Genomic DNA, 15,973 nt, shown 5'->3' with positions numbered 1-15,973 from the left:
AGAGATATGGCTTTAGATATGCACATGGCATTGGCTCTGAATAAACCCATGCCAAAAGAGAAAAATGACTTCAATTTCTCTATCACCCAGTCTAGTAACTTCAGATTCATCTTTGATTTTCTCCATTCATACATGTCCTATAGATTCTACCTTAAAATCTCTGTTTAAGCTGTTTACCAAATTAGTTTAGCTTTCATTGTTCCTTCCTTGATATACAAAACTGGGTTTTCTCCCTTTGTTTCTTCCTATTCCTGATGTCCAACTTGCTTAAAAAGTAACTCACTGCCTATAATCCCAGCACTTTGGGAGGCCGAGGCAGGCAGATCACGAGGTCAGGAGATCGAGACCATCCTGGCTAACATGGTGAAACCCCATCTCTACTAAAAATACAAAAAATTAGCCGGGCGTGGTGGTGGGCGCCTGTAGTCCCAGCTACTTGGGAGGCTGAGGCACGAGAACCCGGGAGGTGGAGCTTGCAGTGAGCTGAGATTGCACCACTGCACTCCAGCCTGGGCGACAGAGCAAGACTCTGTCTCAAAAAAAACAAAAAACAAAAAACAAAAAACAACAACAACAACAAAAAACACCTCACTGCAAAGGAGTTTTCTCTAGTCACTGTTACTTTAAAAACATGTGATATTCCCTCTTATCTACAGGATTAAGTAAAACTTGCTGCAAGACATATTAAAACTTTCAGTTCTGGGTTCTACCTTCTTTTCCTCTCATATTCACCTGTGACCCAGCCTCAGAAGACCCTATTCTTTCTCCAACAGACAACATATTTCAATGACCTTATGCCTTTCCACAAGCCATAACCTCTGTCTTCAATGTCCTTCCACACCATAGGTACCTGGAAACCCACTACTGATTCTTCAGAATCCAGCCAAATTTACTCTCCTCCGACTCATCTTGGGCTTCCTTCACCTGTGCTCAAACTCTACTGTTTGTTCCTAACCTCTGCTGTCACACTTAATATACTGTAATCATGGCTACCTCTAAATTACAAACTTCTAAAGGACAGTGTCCATGCTTCATCTTTCTTTGATTATCCAAAATCTTGTACAATGCCTGGCACATTCCAGGGGATTAAGCAATGACTGTAACTATCATAGGATTTTAGTATGTGGGAGAAACTAATGGGAAACATACATGCGACTGACAGAAAGAAAAGACTTACATTCTTTTTACATAATATGAAACACTTCACTATGTATTTAAACTATAGCTATTCATTAATAACCCAAACTGACCTATGACAAATGCTTTTTAAAAATTTTTAAAATAATATCTACACTTCTAAATGGATTCATTATTTTTATAATCTATAGACCAAGGCTGATCTGATATTTAAGACTTTCATTATTTGGAAATAATCATTACTGCTTTAACATGTCACTATGGCACATACCTTTATTTTTTTAAGACAGGGTCTTGCTCTGTCACCCAGGCTAGAATGCAGTGGTATAATCATGGCTCACTGTAGCTTCAACCTCCTGGGCTCAAGTAATCTTCCCACCTCAGCCTCCCAAGCAGCTGGGGCTGCACCCACACCTGGCTAATTTTAAATTTTTTTGTAGAGATGGGGTTCTACCATGTTGCCCAGGGTGGTCTCAAACTCCTAGGCTCAAATGTTCGCCTCGGCCTCCCAAGATGCTGGGATTACAAGCATAAGCCACTGTGCTTGGTCTAGTTCAGCTATAAAATATTTTAAAAGAATGTTACCTGCAAATCTAAAGTAATTTTGTTAGTTTGAAAATATAATCTATTGAGCCGGGCAAAGTGGCTCATGCCTGTAATCCCAGCACTTTGGGAGGCTGAAGTGGGTAGATGACCTGAGGTCAGGAGTTCGAGACCAGCCTGGCCAACACAGTGAAACCCCATCTCTACTAAAAACACAAAAAATCAGCTGGGCGTGGTTGTGGCCGCCTGTAACTCCCGCTACTAGGGAGACTGAGGCAGGAGAATCACTTGAACCTGGGAGGCAGAAGTTGCAGCAGTGAGCTGAGATGGCGCCATAGCACACCAGCCTGGGAAGCAATATTAAAACTCCATAAAAGGAAGGACGGACGGACGGACGGACGGACGGACGGAAGGAAGGAAGGAAAATACAATCTATTATAAATTCCTTACTTTGTTCATAAAGTTATTATACAGGTTTATATAACAATATGCTGGTCCCAAAATCATGTTTTAAATCCTAGAGGGAAAAAAGTTTTTTTCTTTCCCTTTAACTAAATATGTTCAAGAGTGGGATTAGGAAAAATATGTTATCTATCCCCATCAGTAAATACTGTAGTCATATTCCCCACCCTCCCTCATACACCAAAGAAAAATCTTTATCTACTTCATGTCTCTAATAATATCTTTAAAGCCAGATGTAATTTTGATGTCTTTTATTGTAAATCCAGGGACAAAAAATGCAATTTATCTTAAAAGGGTCACATAATATAAGAAAATGTCTAGGACATGATACTAAGCTTTAAAAGCTGAATACAAAGGCATATACAATATGATCACAAATTAATACAAAGAAATTTATACATATTTGTAGAAAATACAGCAAAATGTTACCATTTTTCTAGCTCTCTCTAGAAAGGCCTTTTACATCTTTTTCATACTTTTCTTCATTTTACAAATTTACCATGAATCCATGTTACTTTTATAATCAGAAAATGTCAAGTTTGCTGTTTTTTAAGTATCACATTGCTACCAATATAAAATATAAAAATACCAATATAAAAATATTCTGATGTGACTAAATTTTTATGTAAGAACTACCAATAATAGAATCAATGCTGGTTTCCTTTAATATTTTTAGTGAGCCACTTAAACACAACCTCAAAAGACAGGCTTATGGAAGAGGAAGGCAAATAAACAAACCAATATAATATTTACTTCTTCCTGCCCTTTCTCTCCCAAAGAGCAAACACATTCATTCAAATTTCCCAGTCCCACTCCCTTATTTCTTAGCTGCAGTAAAAATCTACATAGTAATACAAAACTATAGGACTTAAAGGAAAGGCTCCTGAGGAAATAACTAACATTAGTGAGAAACTTCAAGCTGGATAGATGTCCATATTAAAATTCATTATAATTAATGTCTCTCTATGTCTATTTCTAAATATGAAAAAAGGTCTATAAAAATTCCAGGCCAGGCATGGTGGCTCACTCCTGCAAACCCAGCACTTTGGGAGGCTGAGGCGGGAAGATCATCTGAGGTCAGAAGTTTGAGACCAGCCTGGCCAAATGGAAAAACCCCGTCTCTACTATAAATACAAAATTAGCTAGGCATGGTGGCAGATGCCTGTAATCCCAGCTACTTGGAAGGCTGAGGCAGGAGAATCGCTTGAACTTGGGAGGCAGAGGTTGCGGTGAGTCGAGATTGTGCCATTGCACTCCAGCCTGGGCAACGAGAGCGAAACTCTGCCTCAAAAAAAAAAAAAAAAAAAAAATTCCAACACTAAACTACATACAAAAAGGTCTTCCTTTCCAGTATACAGAATTAAAATTATTAAACTGCACAAAATCAAAATGAACTCATGCAAATATACATGCTAATAACAAACAAGTTTCACTGGAAAATTATTTGTAAGGCTACCACCATTGCAATGCAATTTCAATATCAATATCAGCATCTAGATATACTTAGCTACTTTATTTTGGTACAGATAGCTTATCCTGAGACTAAATTAAGGCAACAGATGTACCTCTCTCTCTCTCTCTTCCTGCTCCCTCCTCCCCCGCCATGCCCTTAACTAGAGCAGTGGAAGGTGCTCCTAACAAACAGTGTCTTCTGCTGAACTTGGGTAATTTTCTCTTTCCCAAATGTGGCCCTTAGGAACATCCTTTCCTGGGTCTGTGCACAGGCTCAGCACTATCGAATGCCATTCCCTCTAGTGAATGACAGAAGACATTTGCAGAAGCTTTCCTAGTTCTGCTCTATTCCTCTGATCATGGTCTACTTGCCTACTAGTGCCATCAATGGCAAAAGAAAAGGAAGATAGCAGCAGTTGGAGCATGGCAAGGATGAAGTGAACAAGACTAGAGCAATATAGTGCCAAGGTTTATTTTAGAAAAATACCAGGCCGGGCGCGGTGGCTCAAGCCTGTAATCCCAGCACTTTGGGAGGCCGAGACGTGTGGATCACGAGGTCAGGAGATCGAGACCATCCTGGCTAACACGGTGAAACCTCGTCTCTACTAATAAATACAAAAAACTAGCCGGGCGATGTGGCGGACGCCTGTAGTCCCAGCTACTCGGGAGGCTGAGGCAGGAGAAGGGTGTGAACCCGGGAGGCGGAGCTTGCAGTGAGCTGAGATCTGGCCACTGCACTCCGGCCTGGGCGACAGAGCGAGACTCCGTCTCAAAAAAAAAAAAAAAAAAAAAAAGAAAAATACCAAAGCAAGCCATATCTGAGGTTACTCATCCAGAAATTAAAGGATATTTGAGCTGGCAATCTTGGCTTTACTTAAAAAGAAATTTCAAGGAAAATGTCCTGTTTTCTAGAAATCACTGAAGTTACTGAAAATGGCAAATTATCTGCTATCCCTCTATGCCCCATGAAGTGCTATGGGGTAGTGGAAATAAAATTTAAGCAAGTACCTAAGAATTTTAGACATATGAAAAAATAAAACTTTCATTTTAGCAACTCAAGTCAGAAGTACAACTGATGAAGTTACTTTAAAAGTTATTTGAAAAGTTAAACCTTTTAACTCTATTTTATATGAAACAGACACAAACATATATTAATAGTTCATATCAATATCAGTAATATATTTTATATATTATACATAATTATATAATTATTTATTTTTTTAAAAGAAAACTTCTATAAACTAACCTACAACTAGAAATAATCAGACATACTATTTTATCTGATGGAAGTTTTAGGACTATTCTTAATATTAAAAATGTATCAACTGTAGAACAAGATGTTTAAGTCAACGAACAGAAAGGAAGCCTAATAAAGTAGGGTGGGTGTTAGAAAACCCCATTAACAGACGCCTTTATTTCTCAATCATATGCTTCCCAGTATGTTCTAAAGAGCATTATGGCCAGAAAAAGAATGCTGAGATCATGTATCTAATTTTATTTCTATCTAAGATAAGTTATCCCTCTTCATCTAAGAAAAAAACTAAGTGAATTAAAATAAAAAAACATGGACAAGTACTCTGACTTACTGAATCTTTACTTATGATGAAATATAAATAATAAGGAGCTTCTTTTACATGAGGGTAGTATGAACAATATGAAGAAGTCTGACTTTTCATGATAACTACTGTGCTCTCAATCTTTTCTACCTATGGGTTCTAGTTGTATTGTCTTGTTTTAAATTGTATGCATAAAATCAAAGTTTATTCACTTCTATCGTGAACAGCTTCCTCAAATTTACCTCCATCTAACAATATATTGCCAAATATAATGAAAAATATGATCCAAGGTACAATTTCTAAGCTCAAGGAGCTCACAATATATAGGAAGGAAGATATTGGAATCTATACACATCACATCAAGCTAACACTACCAGGTAACATATGGTTCATGTCATATATAAGTGGATACATATTCCTCTGGGAGTTCTAACACAGGAAAGACTGGTGTGGACCAAGAGACAGAGAAGGGAAAGTTTAAAACAAGTGGTGGGATATGAGCTGGGCTTTAAGGCATGGGTGGAATTCATATAAGCAGGGAAGTAGAGAACATTCCAGACTATAACAACAAAAGGCATAAAAGTGGGAATATGAAGAATATATAAGGCACAGAGTACAGAGTCAGTCAGTCAAAAAAAGAGGAGGGTTTGCATTTCATTTTTTTCTCTGTCTCCAATAACTCCTGAGACATGACATCCTCCCATCATTAACAGTGGCAGTGGGCAACAGTAAAGATTCCCACATCTGAAAGTCATCATACTAAATTGTTTTAGGAGGAAAAGCAAGAGCGAATGGAGTGAGCACTTCTGATATGACTTTAAGATTTTAGATATTAGGTGATACAGGTGGCAGTAGTGAGAAAGAAAAATAAGTAAGTTCAAACCAGAAGCCAAGTTTTTTCAATAAGATTCATTTTAGACATACTAATTTTCAAATGATAAATATCAAAATGGTTAACTGGAGATGTGGGACTGGCACTCAGGAGAGTTGAGAGCTTGATAAACATTTGGGTGTTATCAGTATACAGATGACAGGGGTTATGGAGAAGGAAAGCAAGGACACACATAAACACACACAGAGTCTGTCTGTCCATCTGTCTCTGGCAAAGTCAATGGAAGCAAAGGTTCAGAGGTAGGAGGATATCTAGAAGAATACAACCCAAGAAAGCAGTAACTAATACAAGGACCAACAGATTTGGCCTTAACATTACTCTAGGCCCTGGGGAGAAAATGCACAGTGTGGTATGGGCAAGCAGCAGACTGTACAGGGTCGCTACAAAGATAGGAAGGTGGGGAAAATGGCCACACAAAGCAATAAAAGTAGAGAAAAATAAGTTGGTAGTTAAGGTGGCAGCAATAGCCATGAAAGGGGTATTTTCAAATTGAAGAATCCTATGTCCAAGAGGCCTATGTGAAGATGGATATCAGAGAAGAAAGAGCTTAAAGATGAAGAGAAGGTAATAAAGAGATGATTGTAGGGTACGGAATAATACAGCTACTAAGAACATTTACTGAACACTTTCCAGGTGCCAATCACTCTGTGAGGCACTTTACTGCACTATCTCATTTTATTCTTACATCAGCTCTTAGTGTTTGTTATTTTTATTATCCCATGTTACAGATGAGGAAACCAAAGTGTAGAATGGTTAAATTACTTAAGATCACAAACCTAGGAAGTGGCAGAGCTAGGAACTGAATTCAAGTTTGTTTGACATCAAATTGTTGCTATAAAGTTCTATTCAAAACTGAAGAAACCAGGCATATGAGAGTGAATCTCTAAAATATTTGTTGACTAGCCAGAAGAAAAATATTTTTAATAAGATCATATGTAGGCAATTCTTTAAGGTAGGAAGAATGTGAGTCTACCTTCTCCCCTTACGAAAAACAAAACAAAAAATACACACCCAAACCTTAGACATTTGGGATAAAATGGCTTTTCACAATGTTTCCCCCTTGGAATTGGATCACTTTGGGCCTAATTTGTCCACAGAACTTGGTAAACTGGTAGTATATCTCATAAAAGCTAACAGTGATCATCTCATGAAATAAAATGTGAAGTCATCTTCAAGAAAAAAATCCTGAACTGAAAGTTTTCAAGGCAGTAATTAACAGAAATACAGACAGGAAACAAAAATTCAGAAATTAATTACACAGCAGACTTTCTACTCTAACTGAATTAGAGAGACTACATAAACACAAAACAAAAAAAAGTTAAAACTTTTGGCTTCAAAAGTTTGATTTCTGTGTTTGAGATATGAGCTCATATTATCACTGTGACTTTATTAATATGGAGAAAAGCAAGAACACTCAAAAACCCAAGTGTGGCAGGTACTGATAAGTCAAAATTCCCTTACTTCTCCTTCCTGATGTCTTCATTTTGACATTTCTCATTAGCACCGCCATTAGAAAGTAGGGTCAGAAAGAAGCAGTGAAATACACTCTCTTTGATTCTGCCATTTATTAATAGCTCCAGTGAGTTGCCTTTTGCCAGGGAAATTAGAAAGTAAGTTTTGAGAGCTGGAGTTATTTACAGACTTTAATTATCCATATAGTTTCCAGTCTACACCTCAGTACCAATGGGTAAATCAGTTACCTCAAAAAAGGTAATGAATCTACTTGTTACCACCTACGATAAGTTTTGCTTCAGAAAATTGAAAATGATCACTACTATGAAGAGTTTTAATTACTTGTAGATGTCAATTATCCACATCACTCTTAGTCTAGTGCCTCATTACCATGCATAACATAGATACCTGTAGTGGGATGGAATAAATAATGAATCTGCTAACCCCAATCTTTAATTAATCCACTATATTTTTCAATGAATTTGTTTTCAATGATTACTAGTTGGTCTTTACTTCCCATGGCCCAAGATGCCTTACTTATACTTAGAGCACTCTATGTGGAAAAATTCAACCATTTCATCTTCTTGTGCCAATCACACATTCTGGATTTTGCAAAGCTTAAGGTTAGACATACACCTTACCACTCTGCCACTAAGTAAGAAGGGCAAGCAAATCATGGAGAAATTCTGATGGACAACAAAACTTCTATAATTATAAAAAACCAAATATTCAAGGATAGCCTATTTAAACTGAAGGAAACAATGTAAATTTCAGCAGTCTTCTAAACTGGATATTTAAATTCACATCCTCAAAAAACGCAGTAGGGAAAAACCAACAGGTAGACATACTCAACAAAATGCTGTCTATTACAAGAACCTGTGTACTTTACAGCAGTAACTGGCTAAATTTAGAAGCTGTCCAACATTGTATCAATAGCTACATCTATTTCTTCGAATTATGAAAACTTGAATAGATTATTTTATCTTCCATTTTACACTATTTTTAGTAATAACTGCTTAAAATGTGTGGCTCTTTTGCATTTCCTAAGAAGCTCAAAAACTGCACAAAGTAATGTAATTCAGATAACTTACCCTCTTACGCCCACCTAACCTCACTACCAGAAAGAGAATTACATTGAAGATGAACTCTTAACTTGCACTGCCTTTAGGAAAATTAAAGTAAATATAATAAATGTAGTCACCTAATCAGAGAATCAACTTCCGACAACAAGTCCCTCTGGTTTCTTCCTCAACTCTTCAGTAAATCATTCTCCCCGCCCTAGCACAGTCCACCAGACAGACAATCTCTAATGAATGTCCTGCATCAAAACAAAACAATGGACCTAACAATTTAGAGTTTTTCCCTACTTAAAACTATTAGGAAAAGCAGGAAAATCCAACATACAAGCAACACATTAAGAAATGCCCACCCAAGAGTTCTTACTAGCAACTGCTACCAGTGCTTCTATATCCAATCTCCTCTATGTGCCAGTTCAGCATTCAGGAAACAGTACCCCAATAACATGGCCACATGCACTGCTTACTGCTCTAAGTGAGGCACTGCCCAGTTTTCTCTATTTCTAAGGTTAGAAACACTGCTACCCCCTTATTTTTATCATTTCCCAAACAAAAACGGAGGTTTTATCATCCTTTCTCTTTGTAAAATGAAACTATTTAACACAACACCTAATGAAAATGAATTAAAGCTCTTTATGCCAAAGTTTAAGATATGCTGGTTACTAAGCTACTCATAAAATACTACTTTAAATTGTTCTATATCATCTCCCACCCTACCAGTATTATGAGAAACAGTTCTTTAACACACTAGATCTCCTAGCTAACAAAAATTTCACATGCATGAAAAAGCATTTTGGTTTTTGATGATGATGAGGAGGAGGAGGAGGAGGAGGAGATGATGGTCTCACTCTAATTTTACTGGTGCAAAAATATTAACATTGTAAGTCATGCAAACTTACACCTTTAATGATATAATATGCAGGTAAGTACCATTTAAAAAATACTTTCAAAACCAGAAATCTATGCTGAAAAATACTGCTTTCTCATTGCAGTATAATCTTTGCAGGCCAGAATTCCAAGCCAGAACAATCATCTTGGAAAAGATAAACATTTATATAATATAAACACGTTAAGCATTCCTTTGACCTAATACAACATCCAGCAAATACTAAATAACCATATACATTTAAAATGAATAGTCCTAAATCAGAAGTGGAACGCTAAATTTTATGGTCACTTACTTGAACCTCGCTTGTCCTTTGTTTAATAGTATCTTCTTTCTCCTTAAGGTCCTGTTCCACATTATTCTTTTCCCTAGAAGACCAGCAAACAATGCAAGAATATTTTAGAACATCAGCTACAGCTGGTATGGTTATCCATCCTCCTAATCCTGAATCGTTTTTTAAATACATAGTGAAACATTCAATTTTTAAATGAAGGGCAGATTTTTCCACCCTCTTTTAATTATTCATGGAATAAAAATCAATATAAGCTCCGTTTGTAAAAAAAAATTGCTTTCTCACTAAAATGTGGTGAAAAAAGGATAGATTAAAAAAGGAAGAGGAGAAAAATAATCAATGAAACACTCAGGTTTCACTGATGTCACTGTTGCTATGGAAATAGTGTCCAATGAAAATTGCTGGTAAAGAAAAGGAGGGGTTGCATCAGCTCTGTAAGGTTAACCCTTAGGTACCACTGTCAAATTAAATGAAAATGGCTAATAGAAACAGTCAACAATATTAAGGAAAAAGACATTTACTGAAGTGTTAATTTCCCTTTAAATCACTGGTATGCATCAATTTTAGAATGAAACAACAGAGAAAATGGGAAAGATTGTTAATACACAGGCAATGTGCTCTATCAAAAATTACATCTCAAAAAAAGCTATTTTAGGACCATATATCAAATCAAATTGATCAAATATACACACAGTATATATAAAGTAAAAAAAGAACCACAGCAGCATTTACCTCTTCTACTCTTCAAATCAAACATGCTGGGCTCCACTTTTACTTTGAAACATGGTTACCTAAATTCTTACATGCTTTAATCAGGCCTGGGTTGCTATGAATGAATCCCAAGCAACCTTAGATTCAGAATTGCAAAATAAAGCTGTTTCTTTTGATTTAACAATTTAACTGCCCATTTGTAGTTGTACTGAAATCATGCCTGCACACGCACACACAAACACACGCACCTCCCTTCACTTTCTTTTCTGCAAAATGAGAGAAAAAGCCCAAAGAATTCTGCAGCGGTACATTTCTGGGGTTGTGGGGAAAGGTAAAAGGCGAAAACATGGAGAAGGGAAGACAGCATTTAACAAGTCCTTCATGTTAGTATAGCCAAGTTTCTTCTTCGAGCTTCAAGACTACATTTCAGTTTCCATCTCAGACATAACCCAAAATGTAAGCTCAGGCTCCATTTAGTTCCAGCATAAAGGAAAGTGAGAAAATTATACCAAAGCAGATACTTAAGGGACAACTGCATCCTTCATTTATATTTCTCACCTTCTTGAGGTGAGATTTTAAATGTAGAAAAAAATAAACTGTTTTGGATATGTAGGCACAATGTTCTTAAGATGTGTATGGAAGAAACTATACAAATAAAGCTATTTGTACATTGTACTTTTAAACGTTTGAGATGGCCAAGGAGCTCAATAACCGTTTGTCAGATGGGTCGCAATGTGGGTCGCGATGTCGTGGAGATTTTAAACAGTCCCTTACTATGCGAATCATTGTTGCAGTCCGATCCTTCCATACCTCAACCTATTTATTATGCAAAGGCCATCCCCCACCTCCAACCCTTATATAAATAAGGCAAATTCAAGAAATAGAAAAACACAGGGGGAAAATTTTCTGAAAATACCCAACAAATTCTGCAAGCTCAATCTTGGAAATTTTCTTTCCTCCTTATGTGAGCAGATGAATGTTTTCAGTCTTGCTGCAGCATGTTAGAGATAAGTCATATGAAAATCTAGCACCCTTCCCCCATCCCAAATCCTCAGAGGCATTCCACACAAGGTCAGTATCAACTCAGCTCCCAGTTTCTGAAAGTAGATAGTAACAAAAATAGAAAACATTACAGTGTCAGAGATCAGCAGTGTACACGCTTGTACTGAATTCTTTCTGCTCTGCTGCTAACTGCTGTCACTGACAGTGTCTGCTCAGATCAAGTGTGCACGGAGGAAAACAGGGCTACAAGAAGGCAGTGAGCTGACTCAAAGTAGCCAAGGCAGAAGGATGGGAGAGCAAAGGAAGGAAGCTCACTTGGTGAAAATCCAAAACAGATTACAAAGGACTCAGCTCTGAAAAGCAAACACAGTCTATGTTTAGGTAAAATGGAGGAAGCTTGAGGAGTACAAACTTCGTAATTTGGGGTCTATTGGGGAGGAAGGGGAAGAGGAGGAAAGGATGGTGTTATTTCTAAACATACTCTGAAGACCATTCCCAACAACAAAAAAAATATGGAGATCTTTAGGCATTAATTCCTCTTAGTACGAAGATCAATTAAATTTAACTTTTGATTCATGTTTATCTAATAAAATTCTGGTCTTATAATATTCCTTTTATTAGCACAACCAAGTAGTATAACATATATTGCTAAACAGAAAACTTAAAAAGAATTAAATGTTCCATTATATCACTTTCTATTTAAAAAATTATAACTGAAAACCTGTCCTGTAAATCAGACTGAAAATCAAGTAATTTTCTCAACCTAGTTTACAGTTTCAGAGATGCTCAAATGTTATTCTGTTGTCTTGCAATGACTCTTAACCTTTATAACTATTCTTCTCATTTCAGGCAAATAAAAATATCTAAACATATATTTAGGTGCACTTAGGATACTTGACCATATTTCTTACCTTCTCCCTACTTTGAACAACATGTATACTTTTCTACAGTTGATGGACACATAATCAATACAAGCATTATTTTTAACACTAGTAATTTTAAAACAATTCTCTTTAAGGATCTGTGCCACAGTAGAAAGTAATATTAACATGCAACTTCTCAAGGAGCCCACCAATATAGGTAGATAAGGCAGATATAAGACATTATTTCAAAAAGAGGTGTGTGAGGCTGGGTGTGGTGGCTCATACCCGTAATTCCAGCAGTTTGGGAAGCCGAGGTGGGTGGATCACTTGAGGTCAGGAGTTCGAGACCAGCCTGGCCAATGTGGTAAAACCCTGTCTCTACTAAAAATACAATAATTAGCTGGGTATGGTCTCGCACACCTGCAGTCCCTGCTACTAAGGAGGCTGAGGCAGGAGGATCACTTGAACTCAGAAGGCAGAGGCTGCAGTGAGCAGATATCGGGCCACTGCATTCCAGCCTGGGCAACAGAGTTAGACCCTGTCACACACACACACAAAAAAACCGGTGTGTGAGCATTTTGCCCGAACCACCACTCATCTTGGATGTCATGACAGGAAAAGCTATTACCTTCACCTTAGTAATTTCCAGAAAAGGAAAATGAAATGATCCTACTCATCCTCTATTTTAGACTATCTTTCTGGTTCTTTTCATTCTCAAGATGCTTGCACATCCTGAGGAATCCACAAGTACCAAAGCTATAAAGAACAAGTCAGGAATAAAGCTCCCTGGTATTCCAAAGGCTCACAGTACTGATTCCATGGAGCGGTGAATTTGAACCATCAAGGAAAGCAAATCTCAAGCTAGGCTTTCAGAAGCCTAAAGTTGACAAACACATAAATCTAGTAAGAAATGGTCAAGTTATGCACAAGGACAGTTAGGCTGAGGGACCTTGAGTCTATGCAATCCACTTCCATTTTCCTAGACTCTATGTGCAAGGAGGGCGTGAGCCATCTGTCTTAGTTTTTGATGCAATTCCAATATTATCAAAGACAAGATAAAATCATCTTCAAAGTCCTTCCCAGATACACAGTTTTATGTCTTTTTTTCTAAACATCAGCATCCACTGTTCTGTAACCAGAAAACATTAAAAACTAGAAACTATTAGAAACTAGAAAGTTGTGAAAACTCACAAAGCTGTATTTTTCAATCCTGAAACTTATTTATAAAAATTCTCTTGGAGTACATTTAGCCATAAAAATGGTATCACTAAGTAGCTTAACTGCCAATCTCTCTCACAAGCAAACAGAGAAAAATCTAGCTCTTCTGAGAAATTGTTTTTCTCACTCTGATCAGGTCACTTAACCTGTCAGAGCCCTAGTCTCATTTTTCGTATGTGGATGCTAATATCTCTATCATCTTAGGATTTGCAAGGCAAAATATGTAAGATGTCAAGTAACTAATATTGAGCCTAAATATTAACATTACTTAGAATTTTAAACAATAATGAAGTAGTTTTTTAATTTGTCAAAAGGAATTATGAGTTATAAAAAAGGTTAGAAAACACTGATCTAATATAGTTATAGAATAAATAATGTAAACACTAAAATTTCTACCCCCAAAATCTTATCTGAATATCATTCAAAATAACCTATCTGCTCTCTACTTTTAGAAACTCATTATATGGTTTTGAAACCATAAGATTTGGAGAAAAACAGGCTCCAAAATACAAGCTCTATCACAAGTCACCTTACATCACTGTAGTAACAGCTATTTGTTCTGGCCGACCCTCTCTCCTTCTAGGGTTCAGCAATCCTTTTAGGAGATTGCTCCTCTTTCTGCCTCTTCTAACGTCTTTCTACTCATATAGTTGAAACAGAAGATGCCATCTCTCTGGGCAGTGACTGGCCAGAAATTGGCTCCTGGTCGAAGTTTAGCCAGTCAAAGTACCCCACCACACAATCACAGAGATTAATTCAAGAATGAGCCTGTGGCCGGGCGCGGTGGCTCACGCCTGTAATCCCAGCGCTTTGGGAGGCCGAGGTGGGCGGATCACAAGGTCAGGAGATCGAGACCACGGTGAAACCCCGTCTCTACTAAAAATACAAAAAATTAGCCGGGCGCGGTTGTGGGCGCCTGTAGTCCCAGCTACTCGGGAGGCTGAGGCAGGAGAATGGCGTGAACCCGGGAGGCGGAGCTTGCAGTGAGCCGAGATCGCGCCACTGCACTCCAGCCTGGGCGACAGAGCGAGACTCCGTCTCAAAAAAAAAAAAAAAAAGAATGAGCCTGTAACTGATGCCAAAGCAGTCAGAATCTTTATCTAGGATGCCTTTATTTGGAACTGATAAAAAGCTAGCATTCTAGGTAGCAAGCCCTGGCTCCTGTCACCTCCTGTCATACTTAATTTTATGGGCTAATTTGGCTAGGCCACAGTGCCCAGATATTTGGACAAACACAACCCTAGATGTTACTGTGAAAGTATTTTTTAGGTGAGATGAACATTTAAATCAGTAGACTTGAGTAAAGCAGATTACCCTTAATAATGTAAGTAGACCACATCCAATCACTTGAAGGCATTAAGAGATAGATGAGGTCCCCCAAGGAATAAGGAATTCTATCTCAGATTACCTTTAAACTTGAGATGCAACATCAACTCTTCACTGGGCCTCCAGCCTGCCAGCCTGTCCTATAGATTTCAGACTTGCCAGCTCCCACAACCTTAAAAATTTCTTAAAATAAATCTCTGTCTCCCTCTCTCTCTACATATATACACACACACACACATATATACACATATATATACACACACACACACATATATGCACACATCCTATTTGTTCTCTTTCTAACCCTCCTTCCCGCCCACCTATACCTTTACTCTTCCACTTATATGGGGTCATCAAATTCTTCTTTTTGCCTAAACCAGCTCCAGTTAGGTAGGTCATTTCATCTTTTTTAAGCCTCCGTTTTCTTCTCTTCAAAGAGGGATAATAAAATCTTTATCTCACAATTGCATATAGGATTACAAAATTTATGCCAGCATACCCGGTTTACATAGCAGATACTAAATAAAATGTTAAACACCAACAAACTCTTTATAAGCTCTAGTTTCTGCAGCTATAAAATGAGTATCTACTTTACAAACCATATATGGGATTGCTATGAAGAGCGATAGAGAAAATACACAATAAAACCTAATATACCACTATGCAACTTATCTACTGACTCAGTAACACATATTGAATCCTATTACATACTTGTCACTATGCTATACTTAAGGGATACATAAAACCAGAAGGCACCTGCCATTAAGAAGCCCTTAATTCAGAGCATATGAACACACACCTGGTGTGAGGGGTTGGGGATAAGAATATAAAGAGATAATTACAATGCACTGTACTAGGTGCTACAACACGTAAGCACTGTGGGATAGGAAAGGTTCTACGAGAACACAAAGAATGGGAACTTGACTCCCCCTGAAGAAGGTCAGAAAAGGTCTCCTTGGTATCACTGAAGGTAGGATGATTAATTCCCAAGTGAGCTGTGCAGACAATAATGTCATGTTTATCAATATAAATTACTCCGGTCTGAGAATACTGCGTGAAGGAGGTGAGAGACTTCAGCTAAGCCTTGAAGGAAAGAGTAAATGTC

General features: G+C 37.5%; 1 protein-coding gene across 20 annotated transcripts in view; it reads right to left on the bottom strand.

Moving 5' to 3' along the window:
* The window catches only part of EPS15 (epidermal growth factor receptor pathway substrate 15), a 161,741-nt gene that overhangs the window by 45,778 nt on the left and 99,990 nt on the right, over window positions 1-15,973 (bottom strand). For all 20 annotated transcript variants that reach the window (XM_074006968.1, XM_074006963.1, XM_074006967.1 and 17 more), the window contains one exon: window positions 9,752-9,824. In XM_074006968.1, coding sequence (XP_073863069.1) covers window positions 9,752-9,824 — 73 coding nt within the window. The remainder of the gene's footprint in view (window positions 1-9,751; window positions 9,825-15,973) is intronic.

This window comes from Macaca fascicularis, chromosome 1 (genome assembly GCF_037993035.2).
Source record: "Macaca fascicularis isolate 582-1 chromosome 1, T2T-MFA8v1.1".
NCBI classification, from domain to species: domain Eukaryota; kingdom Metazoa; phylum Chordata; class Mammalia; order Primates; family Cercopithecidae; genus Macaca; species Macaca fascicularis.
Note: the sequence above shows the minus strand (reverse complement) of the source record. Positions and strands in the feature narration are given on the sequence as shown.